This window comes from Zalophus californianus, chromosome 8 (genome assembly GCF_009762305.2).
Source record: "Zalophus californianus isolate mZalCal1 chromosome 8, mZalCal1.pri.v2, whole genome shotgun sequence".
In the NCBI taxonomy this organism is placed as follows: Eukaryota; Metazoa; Chordata; class Mammalia; order Carnivora; family Otariidae; genus Zalophus; species Zalophus californianus.
This window is the reverse complement of record NC_045602.1, coordinates 19,603,566-19,624,050: the sequence shown is the minus strand read 5'-3', so window position 1 is coordinate 19,624,050 and position 20,485 is coordinate 19,603,566. Positions and strand designations below refer to the sequence as shown.

Here is a 20,485-nt window from a genome sequence, read left to right as displayed (position 1 = left end):
TTTTTTTTAAGATCTTATTTATTTATTTGTCAGAGAGAGAGAGAGAGTATAAGCAGGGGGAGCGGCAGGCAGAGGGAGAAGCAGGCTCCCCGCTGAGCAAGGAACGGGATTCAGGACTCAATCCCAGGACTCTGGGATCACGACCTGAGCCAAAGGCAGATGCTTCACTGACTGAGCCACCCAGGCGTCCCTCATTATGGTTCTTAATTTGCATTTCCCTACTACTGATATTGAAATGTTTTCATAAGCTTATTTTCTCTATTCATGTCCTCTTAGATGAAATACATCTTGTGGTCTTTTCCCCATTTTCTAATTTGAATTTTTTATTAATGAATTTTGAGAATTCTTTTTATATTATCATTATTATTATTTTAGTAAGCTCTATGCCCAACATGGGGCTTGAACTCACAACCTGGAGATCAAGAGTCACATGCTCTACATATTGAGCAAATCAGGTATCCCTCTTTATATTCTTGGTGAGTCCTTTGTGAGATACATGGTTTGTAAATATTTTCTCTCCCAGTCTGTTGTTTGGTTTTCATTGTCTTAACTGGATCATTCATGGAGCAAAAGTTTTATTTATTTTTTATTTTTAAAAGTATTTTATTATTTTTATTTTATTTTATTTATTTATTTATTTATTTTTAAAAAGATTTTATTTATTTATTTGAGAGAGTGAGAATGAGAGAGAGAGAGAGCACATGAGAGGGGGGAGGGTCAGAGGGAGAAGCAGACACCCTGCCAAGCAGGGAGCCTGATGCGGGACTGGATCCCGGGACTCCAGGATCATGACCTGAGCCGAAGGCAGTCGCTTAACCAACTGAGCCACCCAGGCGCCCTATTTTATTATTTTTAAAGATTTTATTTATTTGACAGAGAGAGAACACAAGCAGGGTGAGTGGCAGCCAGAAGGAGAGGGAGAAGCAGGCTGTTGAACAAGGAGTGCTATGTGGAACTTGATCCCAGGACCCAGGGATCATGACCTGAGCCAAAGGCAGACTCTTAATGATCTGAGCCACCCAGGCATCCCTAAAGTTTCTATTTTTAAGTAATCTCTACACTGAACGTGGGGCTTGAATGTACAACCCTGACATCAAGAGTTGCGTGTTCCATTGACTGAGCCAGCCAGGTGCCCCCATGGAACTAAGTTTAAATTTTTTTTTTTGAAAGATTTTATTTATTTATTTGACAGAGAGACACAGCAAGAGAAGGAACACAGCAGGGGGAGTGGGAGAGGGAGAAGCAGGCTTCCTGCTGAGCTGGGAACCTGATGTGGGACTCGATCCCAGGACCCTGGGACCATGACCTGAGCCGAAGGCAGACTCTTAACGACTGAGCCACCCAGGTACCCCCTAAGTTTAAGTTTTGATGAGGGGCAATTTATAATTTTTTTTCCTTTTATAGATTGCCGTTTTAGTGTTACGTTTAAGAACTCTTACTACTTTTGTAACTTCTAGCTCATTTAAATTTCACCATCATTTTTGCTCATTATTTTCTAATCTTTATATTACATATATGAATATCAATCTGTAGGCCTCATTCTGTTGTCCTTTTCTGCTGGTTGTTTTTCATAATTTTTTTAGTGTTTTGTTTTTTTAATGGAGTCATATTTATGAGATTTAATTTTTTTGCATCTCCTGTTGAAAGTGCACTTTTTTTTTTTAAAGATTTTATTTTTTTATTTGACAGAGAGAGACACAGCAAGAGAGGGAAAACACAGCAGGGGGAGTGGTAGAGGGAGAAGTAGGCTTCCCGCAGAGCAGGGAGCCTGATGTGGGGCTTGATCTCAGGACCCTGGGATTATGACCTGAGCCGAAGTCAGACGCTTAACGACTGAGCCACACAGGCACCCCTATTTTTAAAGATTTTATTTATTTATTTGAGGGAGAGAGAGAGAGAGAGCATAAGCAGTGGGGAGAGGGAGAGGGAGAAGTTCCCTTAGCAGGGAGCCGGAGATGGGGTTCCATCTTAAGACCCTGGGATCATGACTGGAGCTGAAGGCAGATGCTCAACTGACTAAGCCACCCAGGCACCCCAAGATGTATTATTTATTTTAGAGACAGAGAGAGTGCAGTCCAGCAGGCAAATGGGGTGGGGTTTGCAGAAGGAGAGAGACAATCTCAAGCCGACTCCCCACTGAATTCAGAGCCCAATGCAGGGCTCAGTCCCACCACCCATGAGATTATGTTCTGAACCAAAACCAAGAATTGGACGCTTAACCAATTGAGCTACCCAGGTGTCCATCGAGTCTTTTCTATAATGTGAAGACAGAGAAAATAGATGATAAAGTTCACTGGGGTTGAGCAAAATGCATTAAAAATGCTTACTGGTCTGGGTTCCTGCAGTGACTTTGTTTTTGGTCTAAGTATTTTTTGGTATCTTGCCAGCTCATGTAATTTAAAAAAAAAGATTTTATTTATTTATTTGTCAGAGAGAGAGAGGGCACAAGCGGTGGGGAGGTGGCAGGCAGAGGGAGAAGCAGGCTTCTCACTGAGTGAGGAGCCCAATGTGGGACTTGATACCAGGACCCTGGGATCGTGACCAGAGTCAAAGGCAGACACTTAACTGACTGAGCCACCCAGGTGTCCCACCAGCTCATGTAGTTTTAAGCAAAGTTTAAAAACAGATTTTTATCAACTTTTTATTTTTGTCATATTGCCAAATAGAAGCAACTCTTTCCTATCTTCTTCAAGTCTTCCTTTCTTTTGTCCATAATATTCCCTTGTTCCATTTTGTGGTTCAAGATGCATCTCAGGGCTTTCCCCAAGTCCCTGCTTGAATTAGAGGTCTGTGCCTCATTCTCTGTCACATTGTATTGCACCTCGCTGGTTTCTTGCCCTGTTTTCTTCATTCCCTCTTGTCTTTAAGTACTTTAGAGGGCCAGAACTATGTGTTGCTGTTTTTTTTTGTTTTTAAATTTCCCTATTTCCTGGCCTGGCAGAGTACCTGACACCAGTTGGGTTCCAAGTAAACATTTGTTGACAGTAAATGGTATAGGTTGTTAATGCGGGATTGTTGAACCGAATGGTGAAGAAAGAATTCTTGAGACGTTTTACAGTGCAAAAAGGTGTGTCTTTATTACAGCACGGGGACAGGACCTGTGGATAGAAAGAGTTGCATTGTGATTTTGAGGAGTGACAAAATATACAGGGTTTTCTATCCTGTGGAGGTAAGATGACATTAGGGCTCCAGGATATTGAGTCTATAGCTTCCTGGAGGTCTATTATTAAGATTGGGAGCCTGCTTCTCCCTCTGCTTCTCTCTCTCTCTCCCTGTCTCTCATGAATAAATAAATAAAATCTTTAAAAAAAAAAAGATTGTTTTTCCTGGGCACCTGGGTGGCTCAGTCGCTAAGCGTCTGCCTTCGGCTCAGGTCACGATCCCAGGGTCCTGGGATCGAGCCCCACATTGGGCTCCTTGCTCAGCGGGAAGCCTGCTTCTCCCTCTCTCACTCCCCCTGCTTGTGTTCCCTCTCTCGCTGTGTTTCTGTCTGTCAAACAAATAAAATCTTAAAAAAAAAAAAAAATGTTTTTCCTGGGATGCCTGGGTGGCTCAGTCAGTTAAGCATCTGCCTTTGGCTCAGGTCATGATCCCAGGGCCCTGGGATCAAGTCCCACAGCAGGCTCCTTGCTCAGGGGGGAGCCTGCTTCTCCCTCTGCCTGCAGCTTCCCCTGCTTGTGCTCTCTCTGACAAATAAATAAAATCTTAAAATTGTTTCTTTTCTTTTTTTAATGATTTATTTATTTATTTCTGGGGTGATGGGGAGGGGAGGGGAAGGAGAAAAGGAGAGGGAGAGGGTCCCAAGCCGACTGTGCTGAGCAAGGAGCCCAACGTGGGGTTTGATCTCATGACCCTGAGATCAGGACCTGAGCCCAAAGCAAGAGTCAGTCACCCAACCGACTGTACCCCTTTTTCTTTTTAAAAAAATTTTATTTAATCTCTACATCCAACATGAGGCTCAAACTCACGACCCCAAATCAAGAGTCACATGGTCCTCTGAGCCAGCCAGGTGCCCCAAGATTGTGTTTTTCTTGTAAATCTTTAAGACAGCTACAAACATGGGGCACCTGGGTGGCTCAGTTTGTTGGGCATCTACCTTCAGCTCAGGTTGTGATCCTGGAGTTCTGGGATTGAGTCTGCTCCACGGGGAGCCTGTTTCTCCTTCTGCCCCTCACCCAGCTCATGTGCTCTGTCTCTCTCTTCAAATAAATGATTTAAATCTTAAAAAAAAAAAAAAGACAGCTACAAACTATAGTAGAGTTTCATGTCCTACATAACTGGGATATTTATTTGTTTTTCCCCTGCCTTTATTAGGCAGTTACTAGTGCCTGAAGAATGTTATATATATACATATCCCACATTAAAGGGTGGGGGGTTTTGCGGGCTGTCAGCTTGTGTTTTGCCCTCAGCTTGCCTTTTGTTTTCTCATCAGGAATAATAGCCCAAATCACAGCCTGGCTTTCTCAATTTAGGACTACATAAACAAACACAAAACAAGGCAGGAAAGCACACAAACCCTTTATATCCTAATTTGCATGCCATACACCTCTTCAAGACACTTCATATACAACTGAAAACCAGTCTCTTTCTGTAGGAAAACTGTATTCTCTTCAATGATCTCATACAAAGCTAACTGATGCAGGAAAACCAGGTACGGTTTCATTATGAGGGCTCCACACCCATAAAAGGCTGGTTTTAAGTGGCGGGTGGTATGTTGCAATTTAATGTAAGTGGACTTTGCCTCCTTTCCTGGGATCCATACTTACTTCCAAACAGAAAAGTTACCTCCATTCAGTGCTGGAGGAAGTTTTGTTGAACGACCGGGCACTTGGATGGCCAGAAAGCCCTAATTTTGATGCAGCTTGGGTAATTTTACAGGACTTTCCTTGAGCCTTCAATTTTTCTTACTGCAGCAGACAGGAAGAACTTATGCCCAATGAATACTAGACTACCGCTAATGTACGGAGAATTTTGGTGAAATTAACATAATTTCTACTTTACTGGAGGGTTTTTCACATTGTCTTAATCTTTGAAAGTTAAATCACAAATTTTATATTTTGTGTTCAGCTTTTTATATTCTTAATTCTTGTGCGGGTGGGGGCGGCAGTGATAAAGGAGACTCTTAGGGGGCGCCTGGGTGGCTCAGTCTTTAGTCGTTCTGCCTTCGGTTCAGGTCATGATCCCAGGGTCCTGGGATCGAGCCCCCCATCGGGCTCCCTGCTCGGCGGGAAGCCTGCTTCTCCCTCTCCCCCTGCTTGTGTTCCCTCTCTCGCTGTCTCTGTCAAATAAATAAATAAAATCTTAAAAAAAAAAGGAGACTCTTAGGAGAAAGAATTCATTCTTTGCGACTCTGCCTTAGATCTAGGCTAAGGTTATATAAAACGACCCTTTCTTGTATACAGACGCTGGGTCTAGCGTTTGTTCTTTCTTAAACTCACCATGTGCCAGGAGCCGCACAGATCTATTTTACCACAGTTAGTCTTATTTTTACAGCCAAGAAAAGTGCGACTCAAGTTCGGTGTCCTGCCTCAGGTACCTCTGGGATTCCAGCTCAGGTCACCGCGCCCTCGTCTTCCCGGGTCCCCGTCTATTTCCCGCTTTTGCCGGTCGTTCCTTTCTCCATCCAGGCCATCTGGGGCGATCGTGGAGATGCTAGGGTGCTCGGGCCCGGTAGGGCATGAGAATTACAGAGCCAACTCCGGCGCTCTAGCCTGTCCCCAAGCCCCTTTTGGTTATTCCCATCCCCCTTCTAGACTCCTGGCCAGACCTGAAAACCATAGAGCTCACACAGCCCAGAGCGTCCCTTCCCCGGCCGCCCAGCGCTGACGCAGCGCCGCTGGGCGGGGTCTCCTGGAGGGGCGGAGGGAGAGGAGGGGGAAGCCGGCAGGAAAAGGGCTGGTCGGCCCTGCAGCGCCCCGCAGCGTCCACGGTCGGAAGCGGTCTCGTCGGCCCTGCGGCGCTGAATCCCTGACGCACGGAGCTTGAGAGCGAGAACGAGAGAGAAAGGGGCAGAAATGGCGGCTCCGCTCGGCTCCCGCTGAGGAGGGCGAAGCCGGTGGAGGGTCTGAGCTGTCGGCCTGGAGCATCGCTCCCGCTTCCCGCTTTCTGCCTTCTCACGCCTACTTCTCTTCTTCTGCCCTGCTCTCGCCTGTCCTCGTCTACGCTCCGCAGAGTCCGGGTCGGCTCGTCTCTCCCGGCCCGGCTCCACTGGCCCTGACTGCCCGGCCGGCGGACCGGCCTTCCTTGGCTTTCCCGGGCGCGGCGGGCGCGGTGTGGACCCCGTCCTCCTGGCTGGACCATGGTGAACACCCGGAAGAGCTCTCTGCGCCTTCTCGGGTCCAAGTCGCCTGGGCCCGGGCCTGGGCCTGGGGCCGGAGCGGAGCCTGGGGCGACCGGAGGCAGCAGCCATTTCATCTCCTCTCGGACCCGCTCCTCCAAGACCCGCGCTGCCAGCTGCCCCGGCGCCAAGGCCGGGGGAAGCGGTGGCGCCGGCGTCGCTCTGGAAGAGGCCCGGGTAAGAGCGCGGCTGCCCGAGTCCGGAGGCTTGCGAGTGCCGGCCCGGCCGCCGGGGCTTTGTCTGGCCGGGTTAGGGCAGGAAGCCTCCAGTGGAGACCGCTCGGCAGGCTGGAGACGGAGTCCGCCGGTGCGGTGAAGGATGGCACCCGGCTAGGCAGGGCTGCGACAGCTTTGCTGGTCCGGCTCTTTTGTGTAAAGGACAGGACTGGAGTCTGGGGGAGAGGGCTCTGGGGGGTCTTTTCGGGGACATGCTTTCTGCGTCCTTGCCCTGCCTTAGAGGGGAATTCTAGGGGAGCAAGAGCGGAGGGCCGGAGTCCCCGGGTGGAAGGGCTGGAGAAGAGAAATGAAAGTTTTCTGCGGTGTCAAACCCTTCTTGTTAAGTGTGTCAGCTCCTGCCGGTGTCTTAACTCCAGCTTACTCTCAAACTGTTTGGGGGTGGTTCAAGTTGGTGAGGAAGTGAACGGAGAGCTCCAGTTGGCAGCCAGGCAGGGATGCTGAAAAAAGTTTGTAGCTGCTCTGACACCAACTTTAAAAACAAAATCAACGCTATCGCTTCTCCAGGCAGGAGAGATCAAGCATGATTTTGTAGCTGGGGAATCAGCCAGCTAGCTAACCAAGGTTCTAGTAGGGACCTAGTAGAGCGTTCTAGTAGAGCTTTCAAGTCACAAAAGGGGCATGTCGAATGTTTTGGATTGTACACACTTGCTTCAAATTGTGTGGTTTCTTGGATTTCTGCAGTTTTGTTACGGGAATAGTTTATAAAAGGTGAATTAACACCATCGTCACACTGTTGCAAACGTGACATTTGAAGAAGGCTGGTGATTTAGTTTTTTTAGAAAGTGGTTGAAAGAACTTGAAATTTTATTATAAAACTCTTAAGCTAGCACTTGTTTTGTCACTTTAAGGGAATTGATAAGTTTGTGTTACGAGATCGGTTATGAATTCAGAAAAGAGTATTGCTTCTGTCTAGCAAGGGCTAATTTACTAAGAGTAATTTGGCTGAAAATTGTTATTCATTTAAAATGCTCCTTTGATTTCACACCATTTTGTTATTGTGAGAGGGAAGCAGTATTTTATTTTCTATGGGGTCCACAAGATTACGGTTTGTGTGTGCTTTTTCTCTGTATCTCCTATTGTTTAGACACTAATCAGAATGAACTGATGCAAATACCTCATATATTTTACTGTACTATTCTGAAATATATTTATCGTATCTTTGAAAATATATTTGGCTTTTATTTTGCTAAAAGTCTGGAAAATATTTTTTAAAAAATTGTCTTGTTAGTAGACTATTTTGGGGCTAACAGATCTTAGGATGAAATAAGAAAGCTAAATCTGAAACTTGTGCAAACTATTTAGAATAATTATTCTGAAAACTTGGCTTTTTGTAGAAATTATTCCCAGTGTGTACAGGCTTATTGACTTTCTGAAGCTAACATATATTTTAAAATAGAAGTAAATTTAAGAAAGGTCTGTCTTCTACACCTAAGTATAAATAAAATGTTTAGAGTGTAAGCATTTAATTGTAGTATAATGGTATGAATGCCTAGTCTATTAGAGCAGTGTCTAATTCATCTGAAGCAATTAGCTCATCTGTCACTGATCAGTTTGTGGTCCCATTTTTGAATTCATGGATATCATGCTGTCCTTACCCCCTGAGGAATAAGGTGAAGTAATTTGTCAAGAAGCTGTTATGGAGATGTTAAAAGGCAAGGAATCAATAATCTAATGTAGAAATGAACGTTTGGTAGCTTTTAAATTGTTGGAGGAATGAAAGATATTAGAGCTTTTTCTAGAAGGATGCTAATGAAACTTTGTTTCAAGGATCCCTTTAAAATGTTTTAAAAGGCCATAAATAACAGACTAATGAAGATTTACTTTAAAAATTTTTCAGTTTTAAGACTTACCTTCTGGCTGTAGTAGATGATAGAATGATCTAATGGCTTTCTCTGAGAAATTTAAGAAATTTACTAATCCTATGACTGGTCCTTTTAACAGAGGATAAGTTATAATCCTGAATTTGTTTATGGACTGTATATATTTATGAAGCAACTTCTGTATATTTCTTTGTATATATTTCTAAAGTGGGTTGATTTGAGTCTGGTAAGGTCTTCCTCTCAAGTTCGTTTAATCAATTACAAGAATTTAGTATTCTTTCCCATGTATTTAAATAGGCACCTTCTGTGTCTTTGGAGTTTTAGGCATTTGCTAGTGTCTGTAATGACTTACTTGTTGGAAAATGGGGTTGTTCATGCTGTTGCTTTAGGAGACCCTTATTTTGTAGGACGAAATGTATTCTTCTTTATAAGATACATCGAGGAGGTCCTCCTTTTTTTCTTTTGTTATGTTCTTCACTTTACACTTGATGCTGATTTTTTTCCCCTACTCCCCTCAACCTCCCGGGATGCTTTTTAGATTTCATGTGCTGTGTTTAGAGTTACTTCATTTGCTTTAAAAAGCCATAGGACCATGAGCTGTGCCTGAAATTTTGCCTTTTCCCCAAGTATGTGTAGAATTGGGAAATAAACATATGATACATTCTGTAGGTTATTGCAATGATTTTCTTGTACCCACACTTTTTATTTTATTATTTTTTAAAGATTTTATTTGAGAGGGAGAGACCACAAGCAGGGGGACGGGCAGAGGGAGAAGGAGAAGCAGGCTTCCTGGTGAGCAGGGAGCCTGATGCGGGACTGGATCCCAGAATCCTGGGATTATGACCTGAGCCGAAGGCAGATGCTTAACTGACTGAGCCACCCAGGCGCCCCGTGCCCACACTTTTTAAATGTCAGCCTGACTTAGGTAGTTGTAATTACTCTGATAACTGGCTTTTTTTGTTTGTTTAGTAGGTATAAAGTTTGACCTCTTTTAGGTCAGTTAATATGATCAGTAACTAGCATTTATTTGCTCCACCAAAGAGTCACTCTCAGCAAACTAATATTATATTCACAGAATTGGAAAGCAGTTTTTGAAAAATATTTCAGCTCTTTTTTTCTGTTAGACCTGTTTGATTTTGGCTTCATCATTAGCTTTTTGTGCTTTTGGGGAAGGTTACATAGTACATTTTGAGTCCACATCTAAGTCGAAAGGGTCAAAATAAGTATTTTGAATAACTTTATAGGTAAACTTGCTTTATCTTAATTTCATTAAAAAAAATCTCTGGGTCCTTCTTTAATATGCTCAATTTTTTTAAAAGATTTTATTTGAGAGAGAGCGAGTGAGAGAGAGAAGGAGCAGGGGGAGGGAGAGGGAGAAGCAGACTCCCCGCTGAGCAAGGAGCCAGGTGTGGGACTCAATCCCAGGACCCTGAGATCATGACCTGAGCCGAAGGCAGACCCTTAACTGACTGAGCCACCCAGGTGCCCCTTAATATGCTCTTTTATCACCTTGTACTTATTCTTTTCCAACACCCATGCATTTACCGACATAATACAAGCAGAGTGGCAGAAGTTGATGGTTAAACATGGAAAAGAAGTCTGAGAGCAAAATGTAATAATGTATATAACTCTCAGATGAGTAGGGAAAAACACAAATGCTTCAGAGTAGAGCAAGTTTTTCCTTATATGTATCAAGGTCTTGAGTAATGTGTTAAATAATTTCCCCTGTCACAGTTTTGAACCAAAGCAGCTATGGAGTTCATAGGATTATCTGTGGTAGCCAACTGAAAATGCAACTTTAAAAAATTTAATTACTGGCCATTTCTGTAGTCTAGATATTCAGACTTGCAGTTTTTAAGGCCATAGATGAAACTTACAACACCTGTAGAAGTGAAATGCATGTTAATTAATTCCTTAAATCATTTTTCTGGCAAGTAGTCTTTGTAACCATTCATTCTTTGTTAGGTCCTAAATACCTAAGTGTAGATAAACCTATAGCCTCTGGAAACCAGCTGGACAGGTGATAGGATAACTACTTGTTAGGAGAACTAAGGACCAAACCAGTGGCTTCACCTGAAGGGATAGTGATCCTTTTCCTTCAAGGATCCACTTCAGAAAAGTGCTGTACTATTTTGAATTGTATATTTGGCATTTCTTTTCAGACATACACAATGAAATTTCATTTGTGTGCTCTACTGAGTTGATTTGATATTTGGGTTTTGGTCTTTTATTGGGAATATTTTATATTATGCCTCTCTGGTGTGGGAGGATTTTATGAAAAATGAGTTATTGAGTAAAAGGCATTTGAGATTTTTGGATAAAAACTTCTATGAAAGTACAAAGTTAGGGGCGCCTGGGTGGCTCAGTCAGTTAAGCGTCTGCCTTCGGCTCAGGTCATGATCCCAGGGTCCTGGGATGGAGACCCGCGTCGGGCTCCCTGCTCAGTGGGGAGCCTGCTTTTCTCTCTCTCCCTCTGCCGCTCTGCCTACTTGTACTCTTTCTATCTCTCTATCATATAAATAAATAATATCTTAAAAAAGAAAGTGCAAAGTTAGGGGGGAAAACCATACATAAAATGTTGTAAGTATTGGGGCGCTTGGGTGGCTCAGTTGTTAAGTGTCTGCCTTCGGCTCGGGTCATGATCCCAGGGTCCTGGGATCGAGCCCCTCATTGGGCTCCCCGCTCAGCGGGAAGCCTGCTTCTCTCTCTCTCCCACTCCCCCGCTTGTGTTCCCTGTCTCGCTGTCTCTCTCTCTCTGTCAAAATAAATAAATAAAATCTTTAAAAAAAATGTTGTATTTAAATATAAGCTAGACAGTTTTAGAGAGGTACGTTGTATGTGTATCAAATGATAGAAAAGACATTTAAAGGGGTACCTGGGTGGGTGGCCCAGTTAGTTAAGCGTCTGCTTTCGGCTCAGGTCATGATCCCGGGGTCCTGGGATTGAACCCCACATTGGGCTCCCTGAGCAGGGAGCCCGCTTCTCTCTCTCCCTGCTCATTCTCTCTCCTCTCAAACAAATAAAATCTTTTTTTTTTAAGATTTTATTTATTTATTTGTCAGAGAGCGAGCGCGCGCAAGTGGGAGAGTGGCAGGCAGAGGGAGAAGCAGGAAAAGACATCTAAATTCTAAATTACAGTTACTAGGCTGTAAATTTGTATTTGTTAGATACTTTGAGTATGTGCTTTAAGATTCTAAACTTCAGATGCTTTTGAACTCTAAGTATTTTGTATGATTTTTTCCCCCATTTTTATTTAAAAAAAATTTTTTTTAAAGATTTTATTTATTTGACAGAGAGAGATGCAGCGAGAGAGGGAACACAAGCAGGGGGAGTGGGAGAGGGAGAAGCAGGCTTCCCGCGGAGCAGGGAGCCCGATGCGGGGCTCGATCCCAGGATGCTGGGATCATGACTTGAGCCGAAGGCAGACGCTTAACAACTGAGCCACCCAGGCGCCCCTCCCTCATTTTTAGATTGTTATTCTAGTTTTATCTGGGGGTAGAACTTAACCTTTGGTTAAGTTTTTTTCCCTTGGGGGTACCTGGCTGGCGTAGTTGGGAGAGCATGAGACTCTTGATTTCGGGGTCATGAGTTCAAGCCCCGTGTTGGGGGTAGAGCTTACTTAAAAAGAAATTCTCTCCTAGACTTTTCTTTTTCTTTTCTTTTTTTTTTTTTAAAGATTTTAATTATTTATTTGAGAGAGAGAGAATGAGAGATAAGAGAGCACGAGAGGGAAGAGGGTCAGAGGGAGAAGCAGACTCCCTGCTGAGCAGGGAGCCCAATGTGGGACTCGATCCCGGGACTCCAGGACCATGACCTGAGCCGAAGGCAGTCGCTTAACCAACTGAGCCACCCAGGCGCCCTCTCCTAGACTTTTCTATTAGAATAGCCTGTAAGCTTCACGAGGGTATGTGCTGTATCTTATTTTCTCTCAGTTGCTGTATGCCTAGGGCCAGTGCAGCATCTGACACATAGAAGATGCTTAATAAATTTCTGTTAATAAATAGCGTGTTAAGGAGCTAATTATTTTGTGAAAATAAGGATGATTGGTGTTTGAGAATAGAAGATTAAAAAAAAATCACAGTCCCTACTTTTAGGGGTATAAGTATACACATTGTATATATATAAGAAATTACAAATAAGACAAGTCAATTCAAGTAGGGACTAAATGAATGACATAGGGGCGCCTGGGTGGCTCAGTCATTAAGCGTCTGCCTTCGGCTCAGGTCATGATCCCAGCATCCTGGGATCAAGCTCTGCATCGGGCTCCCTGCTCTGCTGGAAGCCTGCTTCTCCCTCTCCCACTCCCCCGGCTTGTGTTCCCTCTCTCGCTGTGTCTCTCTCTGTCAAATAAATAAATAAAAATCTTTAAAAAAAATGAATGACATAGATAATCGATGGGATGAGTTCTAATCCTTTATTCAGTGTTTTGAGTGGAAATATTTGATGTTCTTTAAAGACAGATTGTCATATTTACAGCTGTATCTTGAGTGCCTACAATATTGCCTGCCAAACATAGTGCTCAGTAAATAATTTTTGAATGAATGGAAAGTATGCTTCATTTTTTTTTAAACTATGTCTGCTATTTTTTTTTTAAGATTTTATTTGTCAGAGAGAGAGAGAGAGAGCACACAAATGGGGAGTGGCAGGCAAAGGGAGAAGCAGGCTCCCTGCTGAGCAAGGAAACCATGGGGGACTCAATCCCAGGACCCTGGGATCATGAGCCGAAGGCAGGCGCTTAACTGACTGAGCCACCCAGGTGTCCCAAGTATGCCTCATTTTAAATTATTTTCATGTTGGCAATCTTTACTTCAGCTGTATTTACTTGTTGCATTTTGCTCTTCTGTCCATTGGTGGTAACATAGTAAGGAGAGGAGTAAACAAGGTTTATATAACATTTCATGCCAGGTGTTTAATGCTGTCTCATTTAATCCCAGCAACCCTGTAAGGCAGGTGATGGTACCTCCATTTTACAGTTGAGGAAATGAATTGTGAAAGAGGTTAAATGGCCTGTAGAAGACCAAATCAGTAATAAATAGTAGGTAATACGTAATATTAAGTAGGTAATAAGTAGATTTAATTTTTTTTTTAAGATTTTATTTATTTGACAGAGAGAGACACAGTGAGAGAGGGAACACAAGCCAGGGGAGTGGGAGAGGGAGAAGCAGGCTTCCTGCAGAGCAGGGAACCTGATGCGGGGCTCGATCCCAGGACCCTGGGATCATGACCCGAGCCGAAGGCAGAGGCTTAACCATCTGAGCCACCCAGGCACCCCAAGTGGATTTAATATTTAAATCTAGTTCTGTCTTCTCCACTTGCGTATCTTACTGTCTCATCTGTATTTATCACTACTCTTTGATGCTGTTCAATCAGTAGTTTCTACAAATATCTGGAAAAGCAAAGAAGGCAGCTGTTGTACAGTCAAGAAATTCTCTGCAAACTGTGTATAGACAGATTTTTACTAGACTGTCTGGAGTTGTGTCTTAGATCGTATTAGGACTAAAAAAGAGAATAGTAGCCTAAAGGGATATGAAATATTGGATAGCGATTTTTCAGTAATTGTTTGCTGCCTTTTTTCATGGGGTGGGTGTAGGAAAAGGAACAGACATGTTGTGGAGAGATCATTTTACAGTATTGTAAAGATGACTTGGGGGAAAAAAAATCCCTATAAAGAGAGTAAGTCTGGGGCATTGTGGTCTACAGTAGAGGTATATTGTGCTGCCATCTTTCCTGTCTGCTTGGCGATATTTATCAATGTGTACGTTTTCTTTGATGCTCTCAGAATCTGTTTATTTGAGGGGTAGATAAGTGTTTCCCATTTGAAAAAATGTCGTTTTAAACCTCTTGAAAAGAGATTATATAGCATACTTATAAATGAAGATACATACTAGTGAATTTAACATGTTTAGCATTATTCGTTTGTGTCTGTATTCTAGGACCCAAATCAGAATCTCTGGACCAGTGGTGCTTCACATCCCCATAAAATAATATGTTCTCAGGGGACCCCTGGGTGGCTCAGTTGGTTAAGCGGCTGCCTTCAGCTCAGGTCATGATCCCAGGATCCTGGAATCGAGTCCCGCATCGGGCTCCTTGCTCAGCAGGGAGTCTGCTTCTCCCTCTGCCTGCTGCTCCCCTTGCTTGTATGTGTGTGCTTTCTCTCTCAGACAAATAAAATAAAATCTTAAAAAAAAAATGATATATTCTCTGATCTTGCTAGACAGGACCTTGGAGAAAATTCAACCTAACTTTGGTGGTGAGGCTTGCTTATTCCTTTGTTCTTTCATTCAATCAATAAATACTTTTGAAGTACTACTACATTAAAATGTAAGTGCATTGTGGGCAAGCATTTTTGTCTCTTTGGTTCACTGTTATAGGACTGCCATGTTGCAGAAAGTCAAGGAGGCACCATTCACACTGCAGTCTGTGTGAATGGCACCCCCTGGAATTGTGCATTGCAGTCTTTTTATGTTATATGCTGCAGTTAACATCCTCATACAATGTCCCTTGAGGACTTGGTATAGGAATTTCTTTGAGATACCCAGGAGTGGAACAGAGTATACATGTACTTAAATATTACTTCACATTTGCTTCTCCGGTCTCTGCTTCTAGGAGTAGTTTATAGGGGTTCCTATATCCCCAGACACCTGCCAGTATTTGGGAATACCTAGCTTTTTTTTTTTCTTTTTTTGGATTCTTATGGAATTTTTATTTATTATTTTTTATTATGTTCAATTAGCCAATGTATAGTACATCATTAGTTAGTACCTGGCTTTTTAATTGCTTTTCTTTGGTTACTACTTTTATGAACAACTTTTTAAAGATTTTTTAATTTATTTTTTGACAGAGAGAGAGAGAGAGACAGTGAGAGAGGGAACACAAGCAGGGGGAGTGGGAGAGGGAGAAGGCAGGTTTCCCCGCTGAGCAAGGAGCCCGATGTGGGGCTCGATCCCAGGACCCTGGGACCATGACCTGAGCCAAAGGCAGACGCTAAACGGCTGAGCCACCCAGGCGCCCCTGAACAACTCTTTATGTCCGTAGTAATTTTTTTGATTTATCTCTATATGCTGTTAATATTTTTTGCCCATTTTTCTGTTTTCTACTGAAGTTGTTAATTTTTCTTGTTTTCAGTGGCTTTTAATCTTCTTGTCCCATAGTAAGGGATAATGTTTACATTATGACCCTTTTCACACATAGTAATTTTTCCTATTTAGATCTTTATTTTATTCTAGACAACCTGTCCTTTGTACTGCCACTTGATAATATGCCAAGTGTCTGTATATGTTCTGCTCTGATCTCTCTATTCTCTTTTGTTGGCTTGTTTATTCTTGTGGTAGTACCATACGGTTTTCATGACTGTGGTTTATAAATATATTACTATCCTAAGAAAACAAGTTCCTCCTTTTTCTTTTTTTCAAAGTTGACTTAGATTTTCAAGGATCTTCATTCTTTACATATACATTTCCAGTTAAGATTATGAAATTCCTCAAAAGATCCAGCTAGAATTTTGATTGGGCAAGTATTTGATATATCTGCTGCTGCAGCGAGAATGGCAGAGTATTTGGATTCCTAGATTAATTTTCAGAGAATTGACACCTTCGTAATAAATCCAAGAGTAAGGAACATCACTCACATAACCTAGTTTGTGTATTTCTCTTGTGGAATTTGATGCTTCCCTTGTGACCTAATATACTGTCAGTTTTGGTGAATGTTTTGTATGCTTGAGAAAAATGTATATTTTTTTTATTTGGTGTAAAAAATATATATATGATAGAAAACATTAGGAGATGGAAATACTATAGTGTGGATTTATTGATTACTCGATACTTAAATCTTTTGTCTCTCTCTTTTTTTAAAGATTTTATTTATTTTTGCAAGAGAAAGAGAAAGTGCACCCGTGGGAGTGAGGGGCAGAGGGAGAAGCAGACTCCCTGCTGAGCTGGGAGTCTGATGCAGGACTGGATCCCAGGACCCTGGGATCATGACCTGAGCTGAAGGCAGATGCTTAACCCCTGAGCCACCCAGGCACCCACTCTTGTCTCATATTAGGATTTTACCTAATTTTTTTGTTGTTCAAATCTTCCTGTTGTATATATATGTCTGTGTATTTTATTTTAATTTAATTTAATTTAATTTTTTTAAAGTAAGTTCTGTACCCAACCTGGGGCTTGAACTAATCACTCCAGAATCAAAAGTTGCATGCTCTACTGACTGAGCCAGCCAGGAACTCCCCCCCCCCCCATATATTTATTTATTTTTAAAGCTTTATTTGTTTTTTAAAAGATTTTATTTGTCAGAGAGGGAGAGAGATAGAGCGTGTGCGTGAGCAGCAGACAGAGGGAGAAGCAGGCCCCCGCTAAGCAAGGAGCCCAATGCAGGACTCCATCCCAGGACCCTGGGACCATGACCTGAGCTGTAGGCAGATAGATGCTTAACCGCCTGAGCCACCCAGGCATCCCTCTATGTATTTTTATTTTTATTTTATTTTTTAATTTTCTTTTTAAGATTTATTTATTTGAGAGAGAAAGTGAGTGAGAGAGAACACAAACAGAGGGAGGGGCAGAGGGAGAGGAAGCAGCAGGCTCCCCGCTGAGCAGGGAGCCGGGATGCGGGCTCGATTCCCCCTTTCCCAAGATCGTGACCAGAGCCGAAGGTAGATGACCAGCCGACTCAGCCACCCAGGAGCCCCTCTCTCTCTATATTTTTATTTTTTTAAAAGATTTTATTTATTTGCCACAGAGAAAGTGACAGAGAGAGAGAGAGAGAGCACGCACAAGCAGGGGGAATGGCAGGCAGGGGAGAAGCAGGCTCCCTGCTGAGCAAGGAGCCCGATGTGGGACTCGATCCGAGGACTCCGGGATCATGACCTGAGCTGAAGGCAGCCGCTTAACTGACTGAGCCACCCAGGCGCCCTTCTATATATCTTTTTAAAGAAACTTTTTATTTTAGAATTTTCTAATTTCTTTCCTGCTTTTTTCTTAATTCAATGATTGTCAAGAAGTATATTGTTTACTTTTTCAAACAGTGGACATTTATTTTCTAATTGTCTTTTTGTTATTCACTTCTAGTTTAATACCACTATGTTCGGGGGACATACTCCATATGATTTCAGTCTTTTGAAATTTGTTCTGATTTATTTTTGTCACCTTATTTATGGTTAGTTTTGGTAAATGTTCTGTGTACACTTGAAAAGAATGTGGATTTTGCAATTGTGGATGCAGTGTTATAGTATCTACTGGTCATATTTATGAACCTTCTGATTTTATTTCATTGTATCTTTTATTTATTTATTTATTTATTTATTTATTTATTTATTTATTTTAGAGTGGGGGAGAGAGAGAATGGGCGGGGGAGGGAGAGAGCATCTTAAGCCAGCCCCTCTCCCAGCGCAGAGCTCGCCTGGGGGCTTGATCTCAGTGTCATAAAACTTTAAAGCAGCCTCCACACCTAGCACCCAGTGAGCCCAGCATGAGTCTCCAGGGGGCCGGGGGGTTGGGGGGTAGGCTAGAGGGGTGGGTGGGGGGTGGGGGTGGGTTGGAGGGGTGGGTGTAGGGGCTTGTTGCCAGGCTTGATCTTATGACCCTGAGATCATGACCTGAGCTGAAATCAAGAGATGGACCCTTAACCTACTGAGCCACCCAGGCGCCCCTATTCTTTCTAACTACATACTGTTTAACATACTTTTATAATGTTCCACCTTCCTATCTGTGCTGTATTGTCTAGAATTTTAGTTCTGACTTTTTTATGGATATAAGTACTTTGTCTTTTTCTTTAATTTTTAGTTTTTTCCAGTAGGAATAAATTTTTCTAAGGTATCAATTTGATTTTTTTTTTATATTTCATAATAGCATTTTTTATTTCTCTTCTTTGTGAATACTTCCTCCAAGAATATTTTCAGTTTGGGACTTTTTCTGACAAACTTTCTGTGGCATTACATGGCTGAAAATATTTTCATTATGTTCTTTCATTTAAGTAAAAAGTTGGCTGAATACAAAATTCTAGGTTTAATACTTAAAGAATATTACTTTATTGTCATCTTGTGTCTAGTGTTATTCTTGAAGTTTGATGTTGGTCTGATTCTTTTGTAGGTGTTCTTTTCTCATTTGAAGCTTATAGATTTTTTTTTGTCTTTGTGCATACATTTTGCTAATTTTAGGCATGGGTTTTTCCTTTACCCTTTTTTGGCAATCTTAGGTCTTTTAGTCTGCGGTTTTTCATCTTTTTAAGATTGTGGTCAATTTATCATTTCTTTTTTATTTTATTTTTTTATTTTTAAGTAATCTCTACATCTAAAGCTTGAACTCATGACCCTGAGATCATGAGTTCATGCTCTTCTGACTGAGCCAGCCAGTTGCCTCAGTTTATTATTTCTTAGTGATAATTTAAAATGATCATTTCTTCAAATATTACTTCTGGGACTCATTCAGATGTTGGTACCTAGAAAAATTTTGTCCCTAAATTGATAATTAAGCAAACTGTTTTTAAGCACTTTTGATGGCCTACTGGAGAAATTTACTGACAGTACTTGAGTAAACAAACTTTCAGTTACTTGAGCTACTTGGTCCTTCTTGTGGCTGACTCCTTTGACTATTTTGGTGTCCATGTGTTAAGTGGCCCATTTCTTGGGATAAAGCATTGCAGTTGCTTGATAAAAGTTCATTTCCTTTACAGCTTGTTAAGACCCTTTAACTAGAGTATACTCCAGTGTTCACACTCAGGATGTGTGTTGTGGTTGTGTACATGATTGTGCAAGTTAAAGGAAGCTATTTTTAAAAAAAACAAACCCATTGCAGAGCTATACTTCTTTTTTAATCAATGACACATTATAAAAATTTTAAAAGTTTGTATAGAAACAGGCTTCATTAACAGATGTGCACAAATGAGATGGCAGCATAAATTCATGAGCTGGTGGGTGGATTCTTTGTTAAAAATTTAAGTGTACTTTAAAATTTAGAATTTTAATTTAATTTTCATATTTTAGTTTTTACTATTCTAATTTGGTTTCCAAATTTATTAGATGGAAGAATTGAGGGGAGGTGATAGTTGCTGAAGAGCATACAATTATTTTATTTTACTTTATTTTTATTTTTTTAAGATTTTATCTTTTTGACAGAGAGAGACACAGTGAGAGAGGGAATACAAGCAGGGGGAGTGGCAGAGGGAGAAGCAGGCTTCCCGCTGAGCAGGGAGCCTTATGCGGGGCTCGATCCCCCACCACCTGAGCTGAAGGCAGACGCTTAACCGACTGAGCCACCCAGGCGCCCTGATTGGTTTTTTAAGTAACTTTTTTAAAAATAATATGCCAGAGCGGCACGTTTTGGAGCATCCAGCCCTTGGGCCCTCTTCTGAAACTTCCCTGGAAGGTTTTTGTTTTTGTTTTGTTTTGTTTTCTGTTTTTTAAAAAAATTTATTTAAATTCAGTCAGTTAACATATAATGTATTATTTGTTTCAGGGGTACAGGTCTGTGTTTCTTCAGTCTTATGTAATACCCAGTGCTCCTTATAACACATACCCTCCCCAGTGTCCATCACCCAGTTACCCCATCCCTCCACACTCCTCCCCTCCAGCAACCTTCAGTTTGTTTCCTATGATTAAGAGTCTCTTAGGGTTTGTCTCCCTCTCTGGTTTCATCTTGTTTCATTTTTTCCTCTCTTTGCCTTATGGTACTCTGCTTGTTTCTTAAATTCCACATATCAGTGAGATCATATGATAGTTGTCTTTCTCTGATTGACTTATTTTGCTTAGCATAATACCCTCTAGTTTTATCCACGTTGTAAATGGCAAGATTTCCTTTTTTTGATGGCTGTGTAATATTCCATTGTGTGTGTGTGTACCACATTTTTATCCATTCATCTGTCAGTGGACATCTGGGCTCTTTACATAGTTTGTCTATTGTGGACATTGCTGTTATAAACACTGGGTGCCGGTGCCCCTTCGGATCCCTACATTTGTATCTTTGGGGTAAATACCCAGTAGTACAGTTGCTGGATCGTAGGGTAGCTCTGTTTTCAACTTTTTGAGGAACCTCCATACTGTTTTCCAGAGTGGCTGCACCAGCTGAGCATACAATTATTTAGAAGCAGCAGTTGAATTGAAA

The 20,485-nt window shown here is 41.9% G+C and overlaps 1 protein-coding gene across 2 annotated transcripts in view; it reads left to right on the top strand.

The window, feature by feature from the left end:
* The first annotated feature begins 6,120 nt into the window (after positions 1 to 6,120).
* Positions 6,121 to 20,485, top strand: part of ATAD2B (ATPase family AAA domain containing 2B) — a 168,597-nt gene continuing 154,232 nt past the window's right edge. For both annotated transcript variants that reach the window (XM_027621587.2, XM_027621586.2), the window contains exon 1: positions 6,121 to 6,514. In XM_027621587.2, the coding sequence (XP_027477388.1) occupies positions 6,299 to 6,514 (216 nt within the window). In that variant the 5' untranslated portion in view covers positions 6,121 to 6,298. The remainder of the gene's footprint in view (positions 6,515 to 20,485) is intronic.